This window comes from Amblyomma americanum, chromosome 4, assembly GCF_052857255.1.
Source record: "Amblyomma americanum isolate KBUSLIRL-KWMA chromosome 4, ASM5285725v1, whole genome shotgun sequence".
Classification (NCBI taxonomy): domain Eukaryota; kingdom Metazoa; phylum Arthropoda; class Arachnida; order Ixodida; family Ixodidae; genus Amblyomma; species Amblyomma americanum.
Genome location: NC_135500.1, coordinates 209,743,672 through 209,762,666, shown reverse-complemented (window position 1 = coordinate 209,762,666; position 18,995 = coordinate 209,743,672). Strand labels below are relative to the sequence as shown.

At 48.0% G+C, this 18,995-nt stretch overlaps 1 protein-coding gene across 2 annotated transcripts in view; it reads left to right on the top strand.

Moving 5' to 3' along the window:
- Positions 1-18,995, top strand: part of LOC144129231 (uncharacterized) — a 278,887-nt gene that overhangs the window by 225,306 nt on the left and 34,586 nt on the right. Inside the window, exon 1 of one of the 2 annotated variants that reach the window (XM_077663229.1) lies at positions 1,208-1,307. The exons of the other annotated variant lie outside the window; for it this stretch is intronic. Within the exon in view, the coding sequence (XP_077519355.1) occupies positions 1,306-1,307 (2 nt within the window). The 5' untranslated portion in view covers positions 1,208-1,305. Of the gene's footprint in view, positions 1-1,207; positions 1,308-18,995 lie in introns of those variants that run through there. 2 annotated transcript variants of the gene reach the window in all.

Sequence of the window (18,995 nt, the reverse complement as noted above, 5' to 3'; positions counted from 1 at the left end):
TTGCGAGAACACGAGCATTTTGTTGCCGCCGATGACAAACGAGGCCCATGGCGTCCGTTGTTCCAGCAGAAAACATTGGACTCATTGTACAACCCAAAAGAGACGCTCGCTTTTATTCGCCCTTTTATTTTCTCCTCTCTCTCTCTCCAGTGATAGATGGCCTCGTCGCATTTCATGGCGCGGCTGGTTTCAGTTGTTTAAGCGTCGGGCTTCACTTAAAGCCTTTCCTCGCTCTGCGTGCCATTTGGTGCTGCCTGCTGCTGTGGAGAGAAAGAAGGAAGAAATGTACGCCTCTGAGTCATTCCCGACCAGCATTCCAGTAACGGCTTTTAAAGAGCGCAGTGGTGGGCACTGCGTAATATGTGTTTCGTTGAAAGCGGCGGTTGAAAGTAATTTGGCTCTGTTCGTGGGCAAAAAGCTGCGTAGAGTTGCGTATTCCCGGATATTACCAAGCTACGCCTGATTGTGATATTACCCACAAATCGCTCGGTCTGCGGCGCTGAATGGAACTTCCCGAGGCGTCCCTTTATGTGCGGAGAAATTTAGGCGACGCGAGTGTGTGCCATCGTTGGGTAGAATGCACCTGAGCTTGGAGTGAAACTTTCAGCGCTGGAGTGTTCTATACTAAACTTGACGGCACTCAGAGGTTGATGTGGGCGCGAAAGCACAAAAATTGTTGCCGTTTTGTATCTCACAGTTGGCTCCTTTTGCCGTAGAGAGCAGAGCCGTGACCGCCAAAGCATCATGATGCTTTGGAGCTGCTGAACATTACTGCGGTGTTCTGAAATGTCACAGCAAAATTCGCCTTAGTTGCTCATTTCAACGTTTCATTTGAGTCGCTTTCAGCACCTCAGTCCACTGACATCTTTACCTATTTGGTAATGGCACTTCGCGTTCGGGTTAAGAATGAGTGTCAACGCTCTATCCAACGCCGTGAACGCGATGTGATTGCCATGAACTTCCGTAATGGCGCGCGGAATCGTGCAGATTATATATGGCGCAATTGCATGGCCTCCAAGATCTGCTGCGCGGAATGCAAATATTTGCGCTTAGCGGCGGATCCCTGAGGCTTCCTGCGTGTGGTTGCGCTATTTCGTTTTAATTCTTTTGCTCTGACTGCACGCGCGCCGCCTCGCCCCGCGCGCCGTGCGCACAGCTGCTCTGAGCGCGTCACCAGTCGCGTTCCGCGCGGCAGCGCGCCATTTTTGTTCGCACCCCGTCCACGTGTGTCGCTAAGCGAGTCGTACTTCATCAACATCGGCGATGTTCCTGCCAAAGTGGTTGCGTTGAGTCATCCGGTCGACAATGTGAGTTCCGCCTTCGGTGTACGGTGAGGTGTGGTTCGTATTTCGAGAGTGCTTCCTCCTCGTGCGTTTTTATATTTTTTTTTGTTTACTACTTACACGCATGCTAACTGAGTAGCGAGGTCAATCTTAGGAGAAAGTTATGTCGGGCAAAAAATGTGCACCTCGGTTTCTCTCTTCCATTTCCGCTCGCTATACGGCTATGGCTCTGCTGTACGGATTGGTCGTCACGTGGTCGACAGCCAAACTAGGCCGGAGCTGCAAATAGAGGTGCCGTTTGCACTGACTCGTATATACAGACAGGCTTGGCTTAAATTAAACTACTGATTATTTCTTCGTTACCAAGACATTATCTGCGCTGTATTAATACTAGCTCATTTAGCTGGGGAGCCGACAGGCGCCCTCTCCTTCATTTATTTTTACCTTTAAGACATATTTTTGCAGCCCGTAAAGAACCACGTGGTGCTGCCGTTCGTGTTTGGATGTTAAAGGTCAGATCATCGCGTCAGAATTTATTACATAAATTCAGACAGCGACCACCTGATTCCCTTCCTACACATCATCCGGCGAGTGACACTAACAGAGTGATTGCTTGTGATTAAAATTAAGCCTGGTGTGCCACGACTGTGGGTATAATCAGAGCATTGGGCTTTCAGCACGGCGTGTGTAAGTATACAGCTATAACGGCGGTTTGCAGCTGTCACCGTTCGCGACGCTGGAGTCAGGCCTTGGTTTGGCCGTCGTGTCGGAAATAGCACTACCGTGCGGTGTGTTTTCAACTATGGAACTACGGTTCAGGGGAGCAATGTTTTTTTTTTTAAGTTTCATCTATAATTTTTACACACAAGTGCGCCTCGGCTCGCTATGTGTTTTTTTATTTGCTTTCTCGCTTTTCATTCCAACTCACCAACCATGCTCCATGTTTTCATGTCACCCTGGCTTGTCAGTCAGAACTGTTATTGAGGTCTTGAAGCAAAAGAGGACTAAGTTCACGGCATGATAAACAAAAGAGATAATTTTAGTGCGTCGTATAGGGCTTAAATGGAGGATGAAGATTACAGCCGCTGAAAAAGTACATGGTCCCAACGCTAACCATCCAAGAACATGACTTTTGCTTGAGCGCGGCACAAAGTCAAAACTTCTGAGAGGGAAACTGCCAAGTCATGGATAACAACACTAGCAACTCGCATCCGTTCCAACATCCGAGCTCGTACTTGTAAACGTTCAGTTCTCGCGTTCTGACCCGCGCTACGAATTCTCGCAGCTATCAAACGTTATCGTGCATACTTCCCGCGTCAACAGCGTCGCCTTGTGCTGTAACGACAACAAAACCGCACGATGAAGCCCCACCCCATCTAAAAAAAAAACAAAAAAAAAAAACACGGGAAGCCGGGCGAAGTCGTGTACGGTAAAGCGTTTCGTCTCTTCTTGTCCGCTCAATCGCGACACATAAGAGGCGGGCAAGCATTGTTCGCTACGTGCGCAGAGCTTTAAGCTGTTCGGCATCGCCACGCGCCCTTCTTTACGATCCGTTGCTGCGATTTCCTGTGCGCGGGAGGAAGGAAAATGAACAAAAAGAGTGAATGCATGAGTGAAAGGCAGAAGGGGTGTAAAGGAAGCTTCCGTGTCGCTGCGCTGTCTTCCTTTACGGCTCTCGGTGATCGCGGAAGCAAAGGGGTAACTGCCGCTGTTGGCCCCAATTCACTTTTACTGCTCCTGTGCGTTCGGCGGAGTGTTTTGAGCGTTTTGCTCTATCGGTTCAGTGTGCCGAAGGTTTTTTTAAAGCAAAAAAAAAAACGCGGCGCTGAACTAGGATTAATAAGTAAAAATATTCTCGCATTTGGCAGCTCCTGTGCTCGAGCGCGAACGATGTTTCCTGTTGACCAGTTAAGTGCATAGATAACGTTTGTATGCGTCTAACTCTGGCGATACACAACTAGTTTAGGGTTAGTTTATAGCGGTTTAACGTCCCAAAGCGGCTCAGGCTATGAGAGACGCCGTAGTGGAGGGCTTCGTATAATTGGGCCACCTGGGGTTCTCGTGCACTGACATCGCACAACACACGGGCCTCTAGAATTTCGCCTCCATCGAAATTCGACCGCCGCGGCCGGGATCGAACCCGCGTCTTTTGGGCCAGCAGAAGAGCGCCGTAACCACACAGCCACCACGGCGGCTACAACTAGTTTAGAATAGAGATTTAAATCTTAAACATTATTTGCTGTGCCATAGAATTAACGGGCCAGGTTTTTCAAGGTGGGTTTCGCTGGTAATTTGTTTTTCTTACTCTTCTAATTGTCTGTCTTTTTGTGCCGATGAGTTATCTGTGTTATTGCAGACACTAGTGACTGTTTATAGACAGGCAGTTTCCGGCGCTCCGTACTATGTCAGCGGCCTACCTTTTGAACAGAGCCACGGTGTAGTCATAATAGCCGTCGATATTTGATAGGAATCGATTATACAATATAATATAACAAGTAAGTTCGCGGAAGAAACTCTCTAGACTTGCTAACAAGTGCACTGATTGACACTTGATGACTAACTGCTACCAGACATCTCGCGTTTTCTCTGTATCAGAATACGTTGATAAGCTTGAAAAAAATATAGTTCAATATTTGTGTCTTTTACGAATGCGATTTATTTTGTTCTCTCTTTAACTTCCGTTAGAAGAGCTTTTGTTTAGTTGTGCGCTTAGAGGAGTTTTCGTAGACTTGTCTTCTTCACGTAATATTAGGAAAAAGCAACATTCCTTTCCAACGAAAACTCGTTTTTGGCGACGTAAAAATCTAGAGAGCACTCACGCGTTTGGGTGAACGCAACCCGTAAATAATTTCCTTCTTCTAAATTTATTCTCCAGATTTGCGGTCTAGAACGTTGTCTTGCCGGCAAAAATCTTTTCACCCGTCGCCATTATCGCCTGTAGGTTGAGAAATTTATTCACTAATTTTATTTTTCCATTTCCTGCTGGTAATCGGACTTCTGCTGGGACTACCGTTTAGCTGTCAGACTTATCACAACTTTACCACGGTATACTCGTGCCGATTTTTGTTCTTTACACTTAGTCGGAACGTTCACACTACCCTACCTGTCACTGTGGCTCCTTGTCGATGGCGGTCTTTCTTTCTTTCTTTTTATTTGTTGCTTAGACGTTTGCCTAAGAAGGGGCTGAGGCTAAAGGCACAATGTTGCCTGACAGGGCCTCAGCCCCCTACTACATGACAAACAAACATACAAATTACAAATTATAACAGTCCGGCGGGCCGGTAAGCACCACGTCGCGGGTTCGGCGGTCACATTTACATGGAGGCGAAATGCAAAAAAAAACGTCCGTGCAGCGATTTCGTTCTACGCTAAAGAACTCCGGATGGTAGAACTCTAATGCAGAGCCATCTTCTGCGGCTTGGCTCATAGCCCACCGCGAAGCTTTCGCCGACTATTTAATTATTAATTAGTAACAGCTACCAGTTCACCAGTCCAAATTTGTTTAAAGTATTGAACGCGTTCAATGTTTGCCTGGCAGGAGACCTTTATAGTTGAAGTATCTTGCCATACCGGTCTCGCGCTAATGACGCTCGGAAGCAGCCACTGCAAAAGCTGTATCAGAATGCTGATTCCACCATAAAGACAGGTTAGCACTGCCTTCGTGCGCTGTAACTGTTCTTCCACTCAATCCGTGGGATCATCAATGTGCAGCTTCGACATTGGGCACCGTCAGTTTCGGTTCTTTTGCCATTGTCTTTCCAACCGCTTTGTATGGTACGCTGCAGGCTGCGTTCGGTTAACAGAGGTCAGGCTGACTAATCTGCTAGCCACAAGAATGGTGCCTTACTTGTCAGGGGGTGTGCTACTGATTAACAATGGCCAGTGATAGGACACGCCAAACACCGGCTATTCACGACACGATCTTGAGGCTCATTCTACTCATTGTTGCCTTGTCTATTACGGCTACTGTCGTGGCAGCTGCTTTGACTGTATCCTTATTAGCGTACAGTCTTTGTCACAAGTGTACAGCCCAAGGGGTCTGCTTCTGAGCACTGCAGCGCGGCTCCTCTTGCATATCCAGGGACCCTAACTTCATGAAGGCCGGAGGAACTTAAGTCCTCAACCCTCCCAAGCTTGTCAGATGTGCTTAGGAGTCCCGCTACACGGCTTGGAAGCAAACCCCTTGGGGTGTGTATTTTTGACAAACACTGTACGATACGAAGCTCTCAGAAAGCGAAGAAATGGGGAAAGTTGCGGTGAAGGACGCAACACGTTTACTAAGCGAGGCAAAGAAACGCACTTTAGGGCAAGAATAAGACCTGAACGGAACGATCCAAACGCGAACCGCAGAACGAGCTTATAGTACTCGGAGATATTAAGCGCCAGTCTGACTGATTATCAGCTCGGAAGATCGATGGCCGCTCTTCAAAATTTGATAACGAACCACGTTATCATTCCTTCTCCTTCGGGTATTATTTTAACTTTATTGTTTTTCATGGCCTTTTGTTTATTTTACCGGCATTTCCTTTGTCGCCTATAGTATACTATAAATTTGTGAAAACAGTTACAGAATGTCATTTAAACCAATGACCTTCATCGAAACGCTCACAGATTCGGAACCTGTATTCAGCTCATACGCTTTCGACCGCAAGGCTTGACGTATACAAAGCCTGCGTGCCGACTCTGTCCTGCATAAGCTTCGCAGGACCTGCACCAACAGGCTCCTTATTGAGGCGTGCATATTCTGGCTATAAAAATAGCAATAGGAAAGAACGCTTCGTCCCTGTCCTTTTGTCTCCCCTCCGTTCGTTTATGGGCATTCTCCCACTGCCTCCTCCCGCGTGGCGTATTTACGACAGCCACTGCTCCGGTCCCCTTCCCCACTGTTACGACACTTAGGCTCGCACCAAGGCAAACGTTTGGCCACTTCCCCCCCTCCATCCCCCCCCCCCCCCCCACCCCTTATACCCACGGTCAGTTTACAGCCGGGCATTATACCTGGCCGAACGAGAGCCGTAAAGCGCGCCTGCGGCTGCCATCGCCCACACGGTCTGCTCTTGCTTTTGCCGCCTTGTTTTGTGATCACTGCGCAAAGCACACACAGAGGCACTATAGGATGGCGCTGCTGTTGTGGCCTCTTGGCCCCCCTCGCCCTCTCAGCGTCCAAGCCAATTGTTCCTGTCGCATTGTATCCGTATAAAACGGCTTTCTGCAAAGAGAAGCGAATTGCCTGGTCGTATATATTCCCTTCTGTCGGCTTCGGTTGCATGTGCGCTTCTGCGACGATGGGAATTGGTCTGAAATGCCGGGACCTATATACAAAGTTAAGTTTGCAGCACACAAACTACAGTTCCGTTTGTATATAACATAATGCACAAATACAAATGCATCAAACTTTTTTTTAAGCCGTCCTGTTTTGGACGAAGCCGTCAGAATGTCTTTTGAGCTTCTCTTTTTACTGCAGAGCCGTCTTCGTACCAAGTGACAGTACTTCCTCTGCGTCAGCGCATTTGCACCACGGGTTCAATATTGACGGATTTTGGCAACTAGGCGCGTTGCGGCTCGTATAATGCAGACACGTCACGCTAAATATTGTGGAAGAGCGCCACATATAACTTCAGACACTTCTAATTTGAAGCCAGTTAAATTTTGAGTGGAGCTCCTTATTTTGCGTCTCTCCTTGTTTGTCTTATTCTTTAATTAGACTTCCTGGTTTGATCATCCGCTCTTCACCGCCAATTCCTTCGTTTCTTTTAAACATTTATCAGTCCTGCAGACCCGGGATTGCTTGAAGGTCGCTCTTCTCTTAGAACAGAAGGTAAATGTTCCCATTGGTTGGCTGTGGCGTACGAGAACAGTACCCTCGCGAAACATGTGTTCAAGAAAAAGAGAAAGACAAAAAGTTCCCATCTCGCCTTTTCTATAGATGAAGAAACGAAAGTGATGACTTCATCGCTACCAAGCCATCATTTAAAATTATCCTTTCAGGACATCTAAACCATCCTTTAGTCTATCATACTAAACACATTATATGTTTCCCTGCAGCCTCACGCTTAATGCGATTCGCTCGGCATGTCCTGATTGGATATATCGTGCAATTTTCTGTGTATGTGTGTGTGTGTGTGGGGGGGGTGGGGGGTGGAAGGAGCATAAAAATTGCACCGAAAAGCAGCCCGTTTTACTGATTCACACAAGAAAGGTTTCTTACATAACCCTTCTATTTGCTCTTTTTACTATTCTCTGGTCTTTTTGTTGCAATACCGCCGCCTCCCGCATATCTAGCTGCAGGCAACCACAAGAGGTCGTCGCACCTCCAACATTTCCCGTGTCACAGCCGCGTGTCGTCATCCGTCTGGCCGCCTAGACTTTCGAGTTCGCTCGTATCTCACAATGTGTCCTCTCTCTCTCTCTCTGGTCGGTGCCCCGGGCTCCTTAGCAGAATACCCCTTACGTGCGTACGACCAAGCGGCACTCTTGTCGTCGACAAATAAGAACAAACATTGCATGTTAACACCTGCGGCTTATACGACGGTGTTACACAAGATGCGCGCGCAAACTCACAAGGGACGGGCTGCAACCGGTGCGGGAGGCACGGATGGACCCGCATTATCGTAGCCGCTACTGCACCCATTGCACGGCTTCACGGCCGATGCTCCATCCCGCTGCCTTCGGCTTTCCTGTCCTGCAGCCTTGCGGAGAAGGAGCAGGCAGCGGAGGACTCGGCGCGATGTTGCAAGGCGCAACGCGTCGGGCCCCTGGCCAATTGCGTGGCGGCTGCCCCCGTCTCCCGGAGGACTCTCATTTGGCTCGCGTCATTTACGCCTCTTCTTTCCTTTTTTTTTTCATCTCTCGCTCGCTCTGGGGTCTGTTCGCTGCCGGCGCTTGCTCTCCGCGTTCTTGGCTCAGCCGGCGCAGCAATTTGAGCGAATGGGCTCAAAGGGTTAGCGGAGCGTGAGTGCTCCCTTAAACTACATTACGCTTAAGTGGCGTCCAGGCTTCCCTCACGTGGCGCATTCCGTGTTTCATTTGTCGGGTAATCATAGTGACACAAAGTTGCGTTCAGGTTGATTCCAGTGAGATAGGTTGCGTGTGTAGCTTCCGTCATGCATCATGCTTGGCGGCGCATGGTCAAAAAGTGAACCGCAGAGGGCAGGCGCGGCGCATCCGTCTGTTCCGCTTAATTTCTTTCGTACACCTCGTCTCGCGCGCTTGCAGAGGTGCGGACTGCACCTTGCGAAACTAACTAGTTCACGTTTCAGTACTGACTTCAGCGCCATTATCCGATGCTCTTGCTTTTTCCAAACAATATGACCGTTGCTTAATGTTCACGCTCACTCACCATCACGCAGTCCTCTTATTTCAAGATACTCGGGCATTATTTCACCAGTCACTTTACTCCTGTGATCTAGCCATTAGCGTTATCACGTCGAGGCACGACACCTCTTCGTAGTTCTTTAATGTCTTGCCTTGTCACTGATGTATCAGTCTACGTGGGCAGATCAACTGCATGCAAGCTGACGGGGAGGCCGTCTCTCTTGTTCTGAAGAACAGACTCGGGAGGCGTTGCGCGAGGCCTTATGCACACATTGCAGCACCACCATTTGCGCAATCAGCTCTTGGGTGCACAGGGGGCAGGGGCCCTCGGGCGTCTATCAGCGCAACTGCAGCCGACGACTCGGTCTATTCGTAGCTTCTACAGTCGTCCCTAAGCCTGTAAAAACTGCGCCCTCTATATAAGGCTTTGATTGTGCTCCGGTGCATTCGCCGAGAACCTCACCTCCCGTATATATCCTCTCCTCCCCCTGTAATTTGTTTTCCCTAGGGATCATAGGGATGACTGGCGACGCCAGCTGCCGTACATCTGGGCGCCTCACGAACGCCCCCACCCTCGCTTCGGCTCAGCCACTCCTCCCAGCCTTTTGTCGCCGCTCTCTTTGTTTCAGCGCAAAGGCGCGAACTCTTCGTCGAGGGGATTTGGGATTTGAAGCTGGTAATCCCGTCAGCGCTTTCACGCCTTGCGTGATTGGGCGGAGCGCGCTTGCCTCAGGCGGCAGGGCGCCGGCTGTAATCATTCGGATTTTCCTGCCGACACACGGCCGCTCTTGTCGGAAGAACGCGGCCGGCACACTATTGTTCTGATGCGCGTACTTGGGTTTCGCGTGCTGGACCTGGAAGTGCTTTCTTCGGTCTCGCCAATGAAACGGTCGTTATCTCGCTTGAAACCTTTTTATTTTATGTTGAAAGGCGTGCACTGTAGAGCTGTTAAATCTCCGAGGAGAGGGGGAACAAAAGGGAGGAACTGTCAGGGAGGAATGAATGAGGATACTCCCTAATTGTTTCAACTTCCAAATGAAGATTCATTTCAACTTCGCTAATGTGAGTGCTCATGGCGCTCACTGGATCCCTACCGCGTAAAATCGAGAACATAATATGGGAATCGCCATGTATTGAATGTAGTGGCCGAGTAATGCTCCACGCTAACTTAATGCGCCAAGTCTTTATCGACCATGCACATAAGGCTGCTTTCTGGTACCGCTTCGCCCCCTCATAACTGCCACGACATTTTGTTCCCCTCGCTTAGTCCCTCGATGCATTCAGCATGCGCATACACTAGGCAGCGGGCGTCGCATCTACTCATTTTTAGGCTTCAGCTTTTGGTACCTCAGGCCCTTGAGGTACTACAAGCTTTGCGATCACTTCGTGTGGTTCTCATGTTAGTCTAGTAGGGTACCTTGAAGGCTGTTCTCTGGCCTCACCTAAAACAAATCTATAAACGTGATCGAACAGCATGTCCAGAGCTTTCTACTTACTATAGAATGGCAGATGACATCATGAGTACTTGCTGAAATTGGCTAGTCAGTCTCATGAGGCCAAGTACAGCCCACATGCTTTTGTAAGGCGCTGCTGTTTTGTCTCACCAAAAGCGGCATCTATAATTCCTTGGAGGTATTTTAGGCATCGCCAAGCTTACAGGGAGCTGTCTACAGATCACACTAGTGCATTGGCTTGGGCTGATTATTAGTTCATCCATCGTTCGGGTAGTAAAACACGCTTGTAAAGTCGTCACACTGGATAGAGACGACGGTACTAGCCCCGCCGTTTTTGTCCAGGGTGCCGGCCCTGAGTGCTTCAGCCGTCACATATTTTGAAAGGAAGCTAAGAAACGACGAAAACGTATGGAAGAAAGCGCTTGCGTGTGCCATCTTATTAGGGCCCCGTAAAATCGCACTTTTTTTCCGTATAGGTCAGAATCACAGACCTCAGCATGTTCCCACAATTCGTGCTTCCATCGCCAGGCGCGTAGCAGGTGCGGGGCAGAAATCTCTAACCTATTATGAGCTAAGAGGCACATTATAATTCAACTATAGTCGCATGTTCTTACATTCATGGACATTGAGTTTGCGTGATGTGTAACAGGTTACGGTAACCGTTATTTGACGCAACTAGTGTTGGAGCCCCGGCTTGCTGTTATCGCCGCTTACGCCTCGAGCGAAGACAAAGAAAAAAAACATGCTTATAAAACCAACGGTTATGAGTGCTACAGTTCTCTACGCTCATAAAGCTCTATCAGCACATCTACGGTATCCCCGCTTTTCTCTGCATTTATTTTCACGTTCATTTGTCGGGTTCACAAGACACACAATGCCCACATTTGTCACAGGTCAGCCACCCCCGCTTTAAATCGACAGGGTCACAGCACGTTCTGCAGTGCACCTCACGCAGAGCGAATTAAGGTCGCGGCTTGGAGGCCGAATTTGTTTGCCCTGCGCGGTGGTGTTATCTCTTCGAACTTTCCAAACTCCCCCTGTTCGTTTCGCTGCCTTTCGTGTTGCGTGCGCCTGCGTATCAGTCTCGCCGGCCTGCTTGGCGCAAACGTGCTCGCCAGTGCAATTCGGCCGAGATTGATCTGAGACCAGTGATTCGCGAAAAGCAGACTGCGCCAACCGTATAGACGGTTTCGTTGTAGTGGTATGCCGAGCACGGCACCTGTCAGGGTGCGTTGCATTCGAGACACCAGTGCACTGTGTACACGCACGAAGAAAGGTAGACGAGGTCCAAGTTGCGTGCAACGTGCCGCTCGTCTCTCTGTACTGGCTCAGTCGTAGCAGTTTACCTTAGGGGTAGGTGGGAACTGTGCTCTGCCAATGCGCACGTACTACTTACACGCATGATGGAGCCTAAGTAATTCTTGTGTTGACTGTTTTCGAGGTGGTGGTGCAGTCACGGGAGAGCATTCACCTTCCATTTCTATTAAGATACTGCCGGGCCCTGTTATGTTACTTTCGCTTGAAATGTTGAGTTTGAATTTGGGTTAAACGATTGTAACTTAGATTTTTAGTGTTTTTTTTGTTGTTGTTTGCAAAAGGGAGGGGAAGGGACGCAGCATTGTTTCCTTTATACACTGCGTCTAGACTGATTGAACTCGATGGCGACAGCTACCTGGGTGTTGAGCGTGTCGAGGGATTTGGTATTTCTCAACTATAACAGCGTCGATTACGTAACTTCAATCAGATATTTCATTGTTGGTAGTCTGTGTCATTGATTTTTCTGGCCCGGCTAAACATCTACTTTGCATTGTCAGTTGAAAGCATTAAACTGAGGCTGGTATTTGTCACTATTTCACCAGCTGAGCACAACTGATCTCAGGGCTGCTCATTTAAGGACCTACTTTTGCGGGCATTTTAAAGCGAATTTCACTCACACGAAAGTTGATTCGTATAGCAGCCATGCACAACCGCAGTGAAACATGGACATTTTCTTCGCGGAAGAATGACCTTCGTCAAACTGCGCCTTTCCTTGCCGACATTTCAGAAAGTTTCCCTTTAGTCTTCGTTCTGGCGTTCACTCACTGGAGCGAACGTCCGTGTGTCTGAGGCTATCGAGCTTCCGGGATCTCCACGAGTACTCGGCTCTTCCAGCGCTGCACGCAACTAACTCGACGCGCACCTTTGCTCCGCGCGGATGCGGTGCACGGCGGCGCCTGTTTTCCGCATGGCGCCATCGATGGTCGATGCGGCGCGGGAGCCCGAAATCGGCGAGTCTGGCGGAAATTGCTTCTCGCGGATGACTTCCTGGCCGTGCGGAGCTGGGCGCACACCTGCGCCGTTCGCTGCGCACGGCGCTTATTTTCTCCGGATGTTGGTGGTGGCCACTGCCGCCAAGCCAAGCCAAGCCAAGCGACGGCGACAGGTGTACCGTTGGATTCAGTCGCTCGCATACGCTAGAAGCCTCTGACTCCGCTGCTGCAGCTGGTCACAACCAGAGGGCCTTCGAATCGGTTCGCTGTGCCGCTTGGACAGGGCGGTCACGCGTGTCGCCTCCGGGCGCTAATCACGGGGTCCACGTTTCTAGTACCTACATACTGCTGCTGCTGCTGCTAGGCGGTTCTGCACGCTATACGAGGGGTGATTAGTGTTGCGGTTGCCGGACTTGGCGCCGTCATTAGTAGTCGCGCCTTGCGAACGGCGCGACGACAGTTTAGTGCGATGTTCCGCGCGCAGCAGTTCGGCCTCGGCAATCGAACAAAGTTGCGCTGTTCTTTCACGCCTGAAGACAGAGGGAGAGAGGGAGAAGGCAGAGAGGTTGACCAGTCACTGCTCCCGGTTGTCTAGCCTTCACTCGGGAAGGAAATAACTAGTGGAATAGAGAGAAAAAAAGTAGAAAAAGCTTGAGGTTGCGAATTTGAAGTTTCAGCCAATCGGTGATCACGAATCGACATCATGGGCACGTCGTGAGGAGGTCACCGGTTCTAAACGCTTTGGAGAAGTCGTAACTGCAAGAAAATTGTTGTCGCGTCCTTTGTGAAATGTAGATCTGCGTGTCTGAGTATTAAATAACGCGCGATATGCAATGTGTTTTGCAAGTAGGGAGGCTAACGTGCCAAGAACTCCGTCTTTCATGTGCTGTCAGCAGACCTTGAAACGGTAGATACAGGATAGTTGGCTTTGTACTATGTCCTGCGCCACTTGGCGATGTCTCTGTCAGACATTTGAGTATTTGTACTCAGATCTGAACTGGAGTCGATCGTCACTCGACGTATGGTCAGCCGCTGGCTTATCGTAACTTAAACACGGTGGACCGAAGGTCGCTCACTCCGCTGGTCACATTTCGGCGGATATTGATGTAACTGCATGTTAATGAGTGTCTATGCCTTCTTTCGTATTTGGTCTTACTGGCGGAACATGCGACAGCTGGCTCAAGGCAGAAACGAAGTTTGCTCTGTTTTCATGAACAACACCACTGCACTAAATCTGATTTGCGCTCGACGAAGTGCTAATCATCCTCGTGGAACTAGTTGTCTCACTTTGTCCCTTTAGCCGTGTTGTTAATTAGCTGCTTACATATTTATTTCTACTTGGTTGTATGCAGTGGGTGGTTTTAAAAAAATATACTCGATAGAGGTACACGTGAAGAAAAACAAGTACAGAAGCTCTGAAGATACAGCGGAAATTAGTGGCTTGGCTTGTTCTTCTATGAAATCGAACGACAGCCACTTAGCACTGGTCTCAGGCAGGAAGGAAATAAGGCGAAGCTTGTTTCACGCGTTCTTGCAGGTCATTCGTGCTTCGCTGCTGAAACTTGCCAGCAATCATGCGCCGGAAGTTACTTCTCTCTTCCTTTCTTTTTTCCGGACTGTGTTTACCATCCCCAAGGAATAATAATGTTTAGCTCTAGCGGCAGCGGGGGGCATTGAAAACGAAGGTGATAATCATATCTTGTAATACAAAGAATTATCAGGAAATTGACGCGCTTGTTGCTGAAATTAGCGGAAGCTTGTTACACTGTATATGCGAGTCCAAGGGAAATAAGTGCAGAAATCTGTACGTGTTCTGCAAAATGTACGCTAGAAAAATCAAGAATTTATGCCCATTTAATAGGCCCCATTAGACGCTCGGCACAAATGAAATCATTAAGTTAGGGAATCAAAATAGTGCGCACAACCCATGACGATATTCCGCTTGTTGGGTTGCTTATTTCGTTGACCGCGACACTAAATAATAGGGTCTAATCTTAGTATTTCGAACTCGCGCTTAATTCTATAGCCTCTGGTTTATTCGAACTAACGACTTGGTACAGTCGACATATTGTGCATTTAATGGAGCGCGATGCGGCTGTCCTGAATTTGAACTTTTCATGATTCCGAAAAAATTATGAAAAGTTGAAATTTAGGATAGCCGCATTGCGCGCCATTAAATACACAAGATGTTGAATTTTCTGAATTCCAAAACCCACCGCGGTGGCTCAATGTTTAGGGCGCTCGGCTACTGATTCGGAGCACCCGGGTTCGAACCTGACCGCGGCGGCCGCGTTTCGATGGAGCCGAAGCGCTAATGCGCCCGTGTGCTGTGCGATGTCAGTGCACGTCAAAGATCCCCAGGTGGTCGAAATTATTCCGGAGCCCTCCACTACCACACCTCTTTCCTCCTTCCTTCTCTCAGTCCTTCCTGTATCCCTTGCCTTACGGCGCGGTTCAGGTGTCCGCCGATATGTGCGACAGATACTGCGCCAATTCCTTTCCCCCAAAACCAATTACATTTAATTCAATTTCATGACTTCCCCTTCGTTCTCGAGTTATCGAGATGTGGCTTGCTATGTTTATTGGTCACTATGACTGTACAGATTAGGCAGATTACTTTTGAAATTGCTTATATAGCAGCTGTACTCTAAGTCTATCGTTCAATGCACGAAATGTCATACTTGACGGGCTATACAGCCCTGCATACACCGGTTGTGTGCCCTGAGATTGGTGCGTCCGTTTATCACCGCGAACAGACTTTGCGTTGAAGTGCTACGGATGCACTTCTCGCTGTAATGCTGTTTGCACGCAGGGCTGAAATATGAAGGCGCATTTGAACAATAGGATACTGCGGACTAATATACCGGCGCCAGATTTGAACTTACCCTAATTTTCTTGTGCTCACGCCATCACGAGCGCGCATGCGTTGCGCGTATATCGGATAGGGTAAAGGGCGCTCCCCGCATCCCGCTTTGTCGCGAGTTGGCCATTAGTAATCTATCCCCTTGGGACAAAAGCCTCTAATGAAGGCAAATCACTTCGTCCTTGTTCCTCGCAAAAAAACGAAGTTTGCGTTCATGCATTCTCGTTAGAAGTCTGCCCAAAATTTTGTAATTTTGCAGAAGCCTAATTTGGATCGATGGCCGCTGCTGTGGCGCGCAAGAGCTTGTTCGGCTGTTTTTGTCGTGCCCTGTACGGTTCGAGCAAATAAAAGGTTAGAAAGGCTGCGAATTTAACTTAATTTTGATTTCACTTTCATATCATTTTTATGCTATTCAAGGGTTCTTAAGAGCACAGCGCGAATCGAAATTTTAATTAATAAATTACGTGGCTTGCTGCGAATTGCAGACATTACTTATTTGTCTTAATGCGCATGCGCTATCAATATACGGCGGGCAAAGGTTTTTTTAAGCGGCTTCATTGTAGACAGCCAATGTGGCCCGCCCTGTCTACATGCAGTATAAAATTGCACGTGCTTCCGAGTGTCCCTGCACACTTATTACTCTGTATTTACCTCAAACAACGCTAACTACTTGAATCCACCGCGGTAACTATTTACTCCGAACACAGGCTATCCACAACGGAACACAAGCACTTCGATTTCGGAGATTAAAGCCGCTTTGGCGCACAACTCCGAGTCTCTTACGGCCGTATAGGAAATCCTTCACTGACCGCTCTTCGGCCGAGGTGTCAGGAACGCACTTGGCGAAGAGTCGTAACGCATCGGACAGAGGTCTCGGCGTAATTAAAAGGCGCTTCCTCTTTCCTCTTCCCCCCAACCCCCCCCTTCTCTCTGGCTCTTCATCCTGTTACCCTTATTCCCCCTCTTGCAGCGTAGCAGGGCGGATCGATCTCTCGTTAGGACTCCCCTCTCCATTTTACTGTACCTCATTTAACTGTATTTCTCTATTTAGTGCCGGGACGGAATGAAACGCGACTAGATTCGCAGTTCGATTACTCGACGAATCGGCGTCGCTTTGACGCGTGAGCGGAGTGTGAGGAAGTGCACCCTTACAAAAATTTCTTTAGACAGTCTCTAGACTGTCCATAAACTTCTGTCTATGAAGTCTATAGACTCTCTTTAGATAAACCCTAGAGAACAGTCTATAGGTATTACAAATCCTATAGACAGTCTATAGAGAATCTATAGATTTATGGCCATGCACGTTTATTAGACTTTTGTCGCTAGACTGTGAATAGACAATATAGTCTATAATAAAGTCTATAAGAAGTCAATAGACTGTCTATAGACTATTTCTGCAAGGGGTACTCTGTTATATCCCCATTTTTGCTACTAGGCCTGCTTCAGTAATTCATAATCAAGTGCGTACTCAAGTTCCTTAGTTTGCAGGGGAGGGAAGTGGCCGGTGGCGGCTTTGCATGTCACTTTTTCGCTGATTTCCGTTATAGAAGTAATTTTTTTTTTTGCTACCATGGCTGCACAGAACCCGATAAAACCGTGGCAGTCTGGGAAAGTAATATGTATGCATGAATTTCCTGCTGCGCTATCAAACCTTAAAGCGTAGTGGGAAGCTTGAGTTGCTCGCATATTTTAATGTGGACTCGCTTTCACGTCGTTTTTTTTTTTCATATTAAACCTCGCAATTAGAAGCACGGCATATACTGTCCTGGAAGAATTCTAAGAGGCCTCCGGTATTTTTGTAAATTAGAGAGTATCAAATAAAAATCGAAAAATAAAAGCTTCTCTGAAATTCTGTGAAGGCTGAAAGCACGTAGTAGCAGAGTAGCACAGCTATTCAGCGCATAGTTCATGTTTTCAAAACGCAGCACTGAATTTCCACCGCCGAGTACAAATCCACTCTCAGCATGGTCGTGGAACTTTTAATGCAAAATTTCAGCGCAGTCTGTTTTTCGCTTTTTTTTGTGTGTGCTTTGAGGGGCGTCGCGTCGAGATTGCAGTGTGTGTATATTTTTTTTTGTCATCTCCTTTCTTTTCCGTTTTTTGTCCCCAATCATTCCCTGCTGTTTACATTTTCGAGCAGTCAAGACTCGTGCCGTTTTCAATGGCGGTTTTCAGCCTATTGCTTCCCATTTTTTTTTATCTTATTTGACTTTACCGACGTCAGTTTCTGAAATTTTGAAGCCAAGGAGAGGAAACTTCGAGCGCTTACATACTAAGCAATTCTGGACAATAGCATTTTTGAGCGGGAAACCGTTTATGAATGCAGTTTTTTTCATATAATGTAAGATTTCACTATAGCAATCACTAATACGCAGATCACCCGACGGCAGTCTTATATATATATATATATATTATATATATATATATATATATATATATATATATATATATATATATATATTATAATATATATATATATATATATATTCGCCTTTTTGCTATCGTCAAAAGTGTTCCACATTGGTTTTCTATGGCAGTCTTAACTGTCGATGCGATCGATGGAAACACTGTAAAATAAAGATTTTGCTACATATCCGAATAATGGACCATTAACTTCAATACTTCCATAACAGTGTCTTACAATTTTCCACCTGTCATAATTTTTGCCCGATAAATCTGGACATGTTTCCGCCTTGAGAACACCTTTATGCCCGCCGGTCGGTGCAACACCGCGGCATTAAATTCGTGGCACACGGCCAGCTAGAGAACCACCATTTTCACGAACAATGGCGGAGTAACGAAGTCGGGGGTGCCGCAACATTTAGTCAGTGCTCCTCGCCGGTGCTCTGATCTTGTCCTCGGTTAGCCTTAATCGAAGAGACCCCGTGACCCGTAGCACGTATCAGCGTCACAGCATAGGGGTCCCATTCGGCGCTCGGGGTCTTGATTACGCAACGGCCCGCGTGGGGTCGCAGAGCAGAAAGAAACAATGAACCTCTCCGCAATGGCATGGGAGGGGCGGGGAGGTTACTGCGCGCATCAGGGTTAGCGAGGGCTGCACAGACGACGCACGCAGGGGTTTAGGACCCACGAGAACAAAGGGAGGCAAAAGCGGGCTCTTAAAGCCAGAGGTTAGCCATCTTTCTTGCGTGAAATCGCTCTTCGGACTCCGCCCACCGTCTCCAAACTGAAATCGGGGAGAAGTAAGACGTGGAACCTAGGTGGAAGAAAGAAAGAAAAACAAAAAAAGGAACGAAAGATGGAGGTATACAGGAATACCAAAGAAGGGCAACACAATGGCCGATCAGCTCCGTCTTCATCGCAGACTTTTAAGGCTCTGTTTTGGCCTCCATATCCAGGCTGTGCGGTAGGACGGGGTGATAGCCGTAGCCTCTGCTGGAGCGGAAGTCCTGTCCTTTAGGTAACGTTCAAGACCGGCCTTTCAGCCTGCCGACGGAAGGTGCCTTCTGGTCGGTCTGGTTTGCTGTTCTTCCGCACATGACTTCTCGTGTAGCGTTTAGCGACTTAAGAGACGTAGACTCGAATTTGTGTATAGGGGTGGATTATTTTTGGACGTATATGTATACCAGATATAGGCGTAAATGCGGACGAAGTGTAGACATGGCGCCATTGAACAAAACAGTATGGAAAGGAACAAAGAAAAACTCACGAACGATGTTTCCGAGGTAACCATCGCGGTTTCCAAATGAGGAAATATGAATCGATGCTGTTGACTGTAGGATGGGACCGCTCCTATTCAGGCAGTTAACATTCTCATCGGCTTGTTAAGCTGGGCGCGCTCTTTCCAGGCATTTCCAAGTGCGGAGTCTAG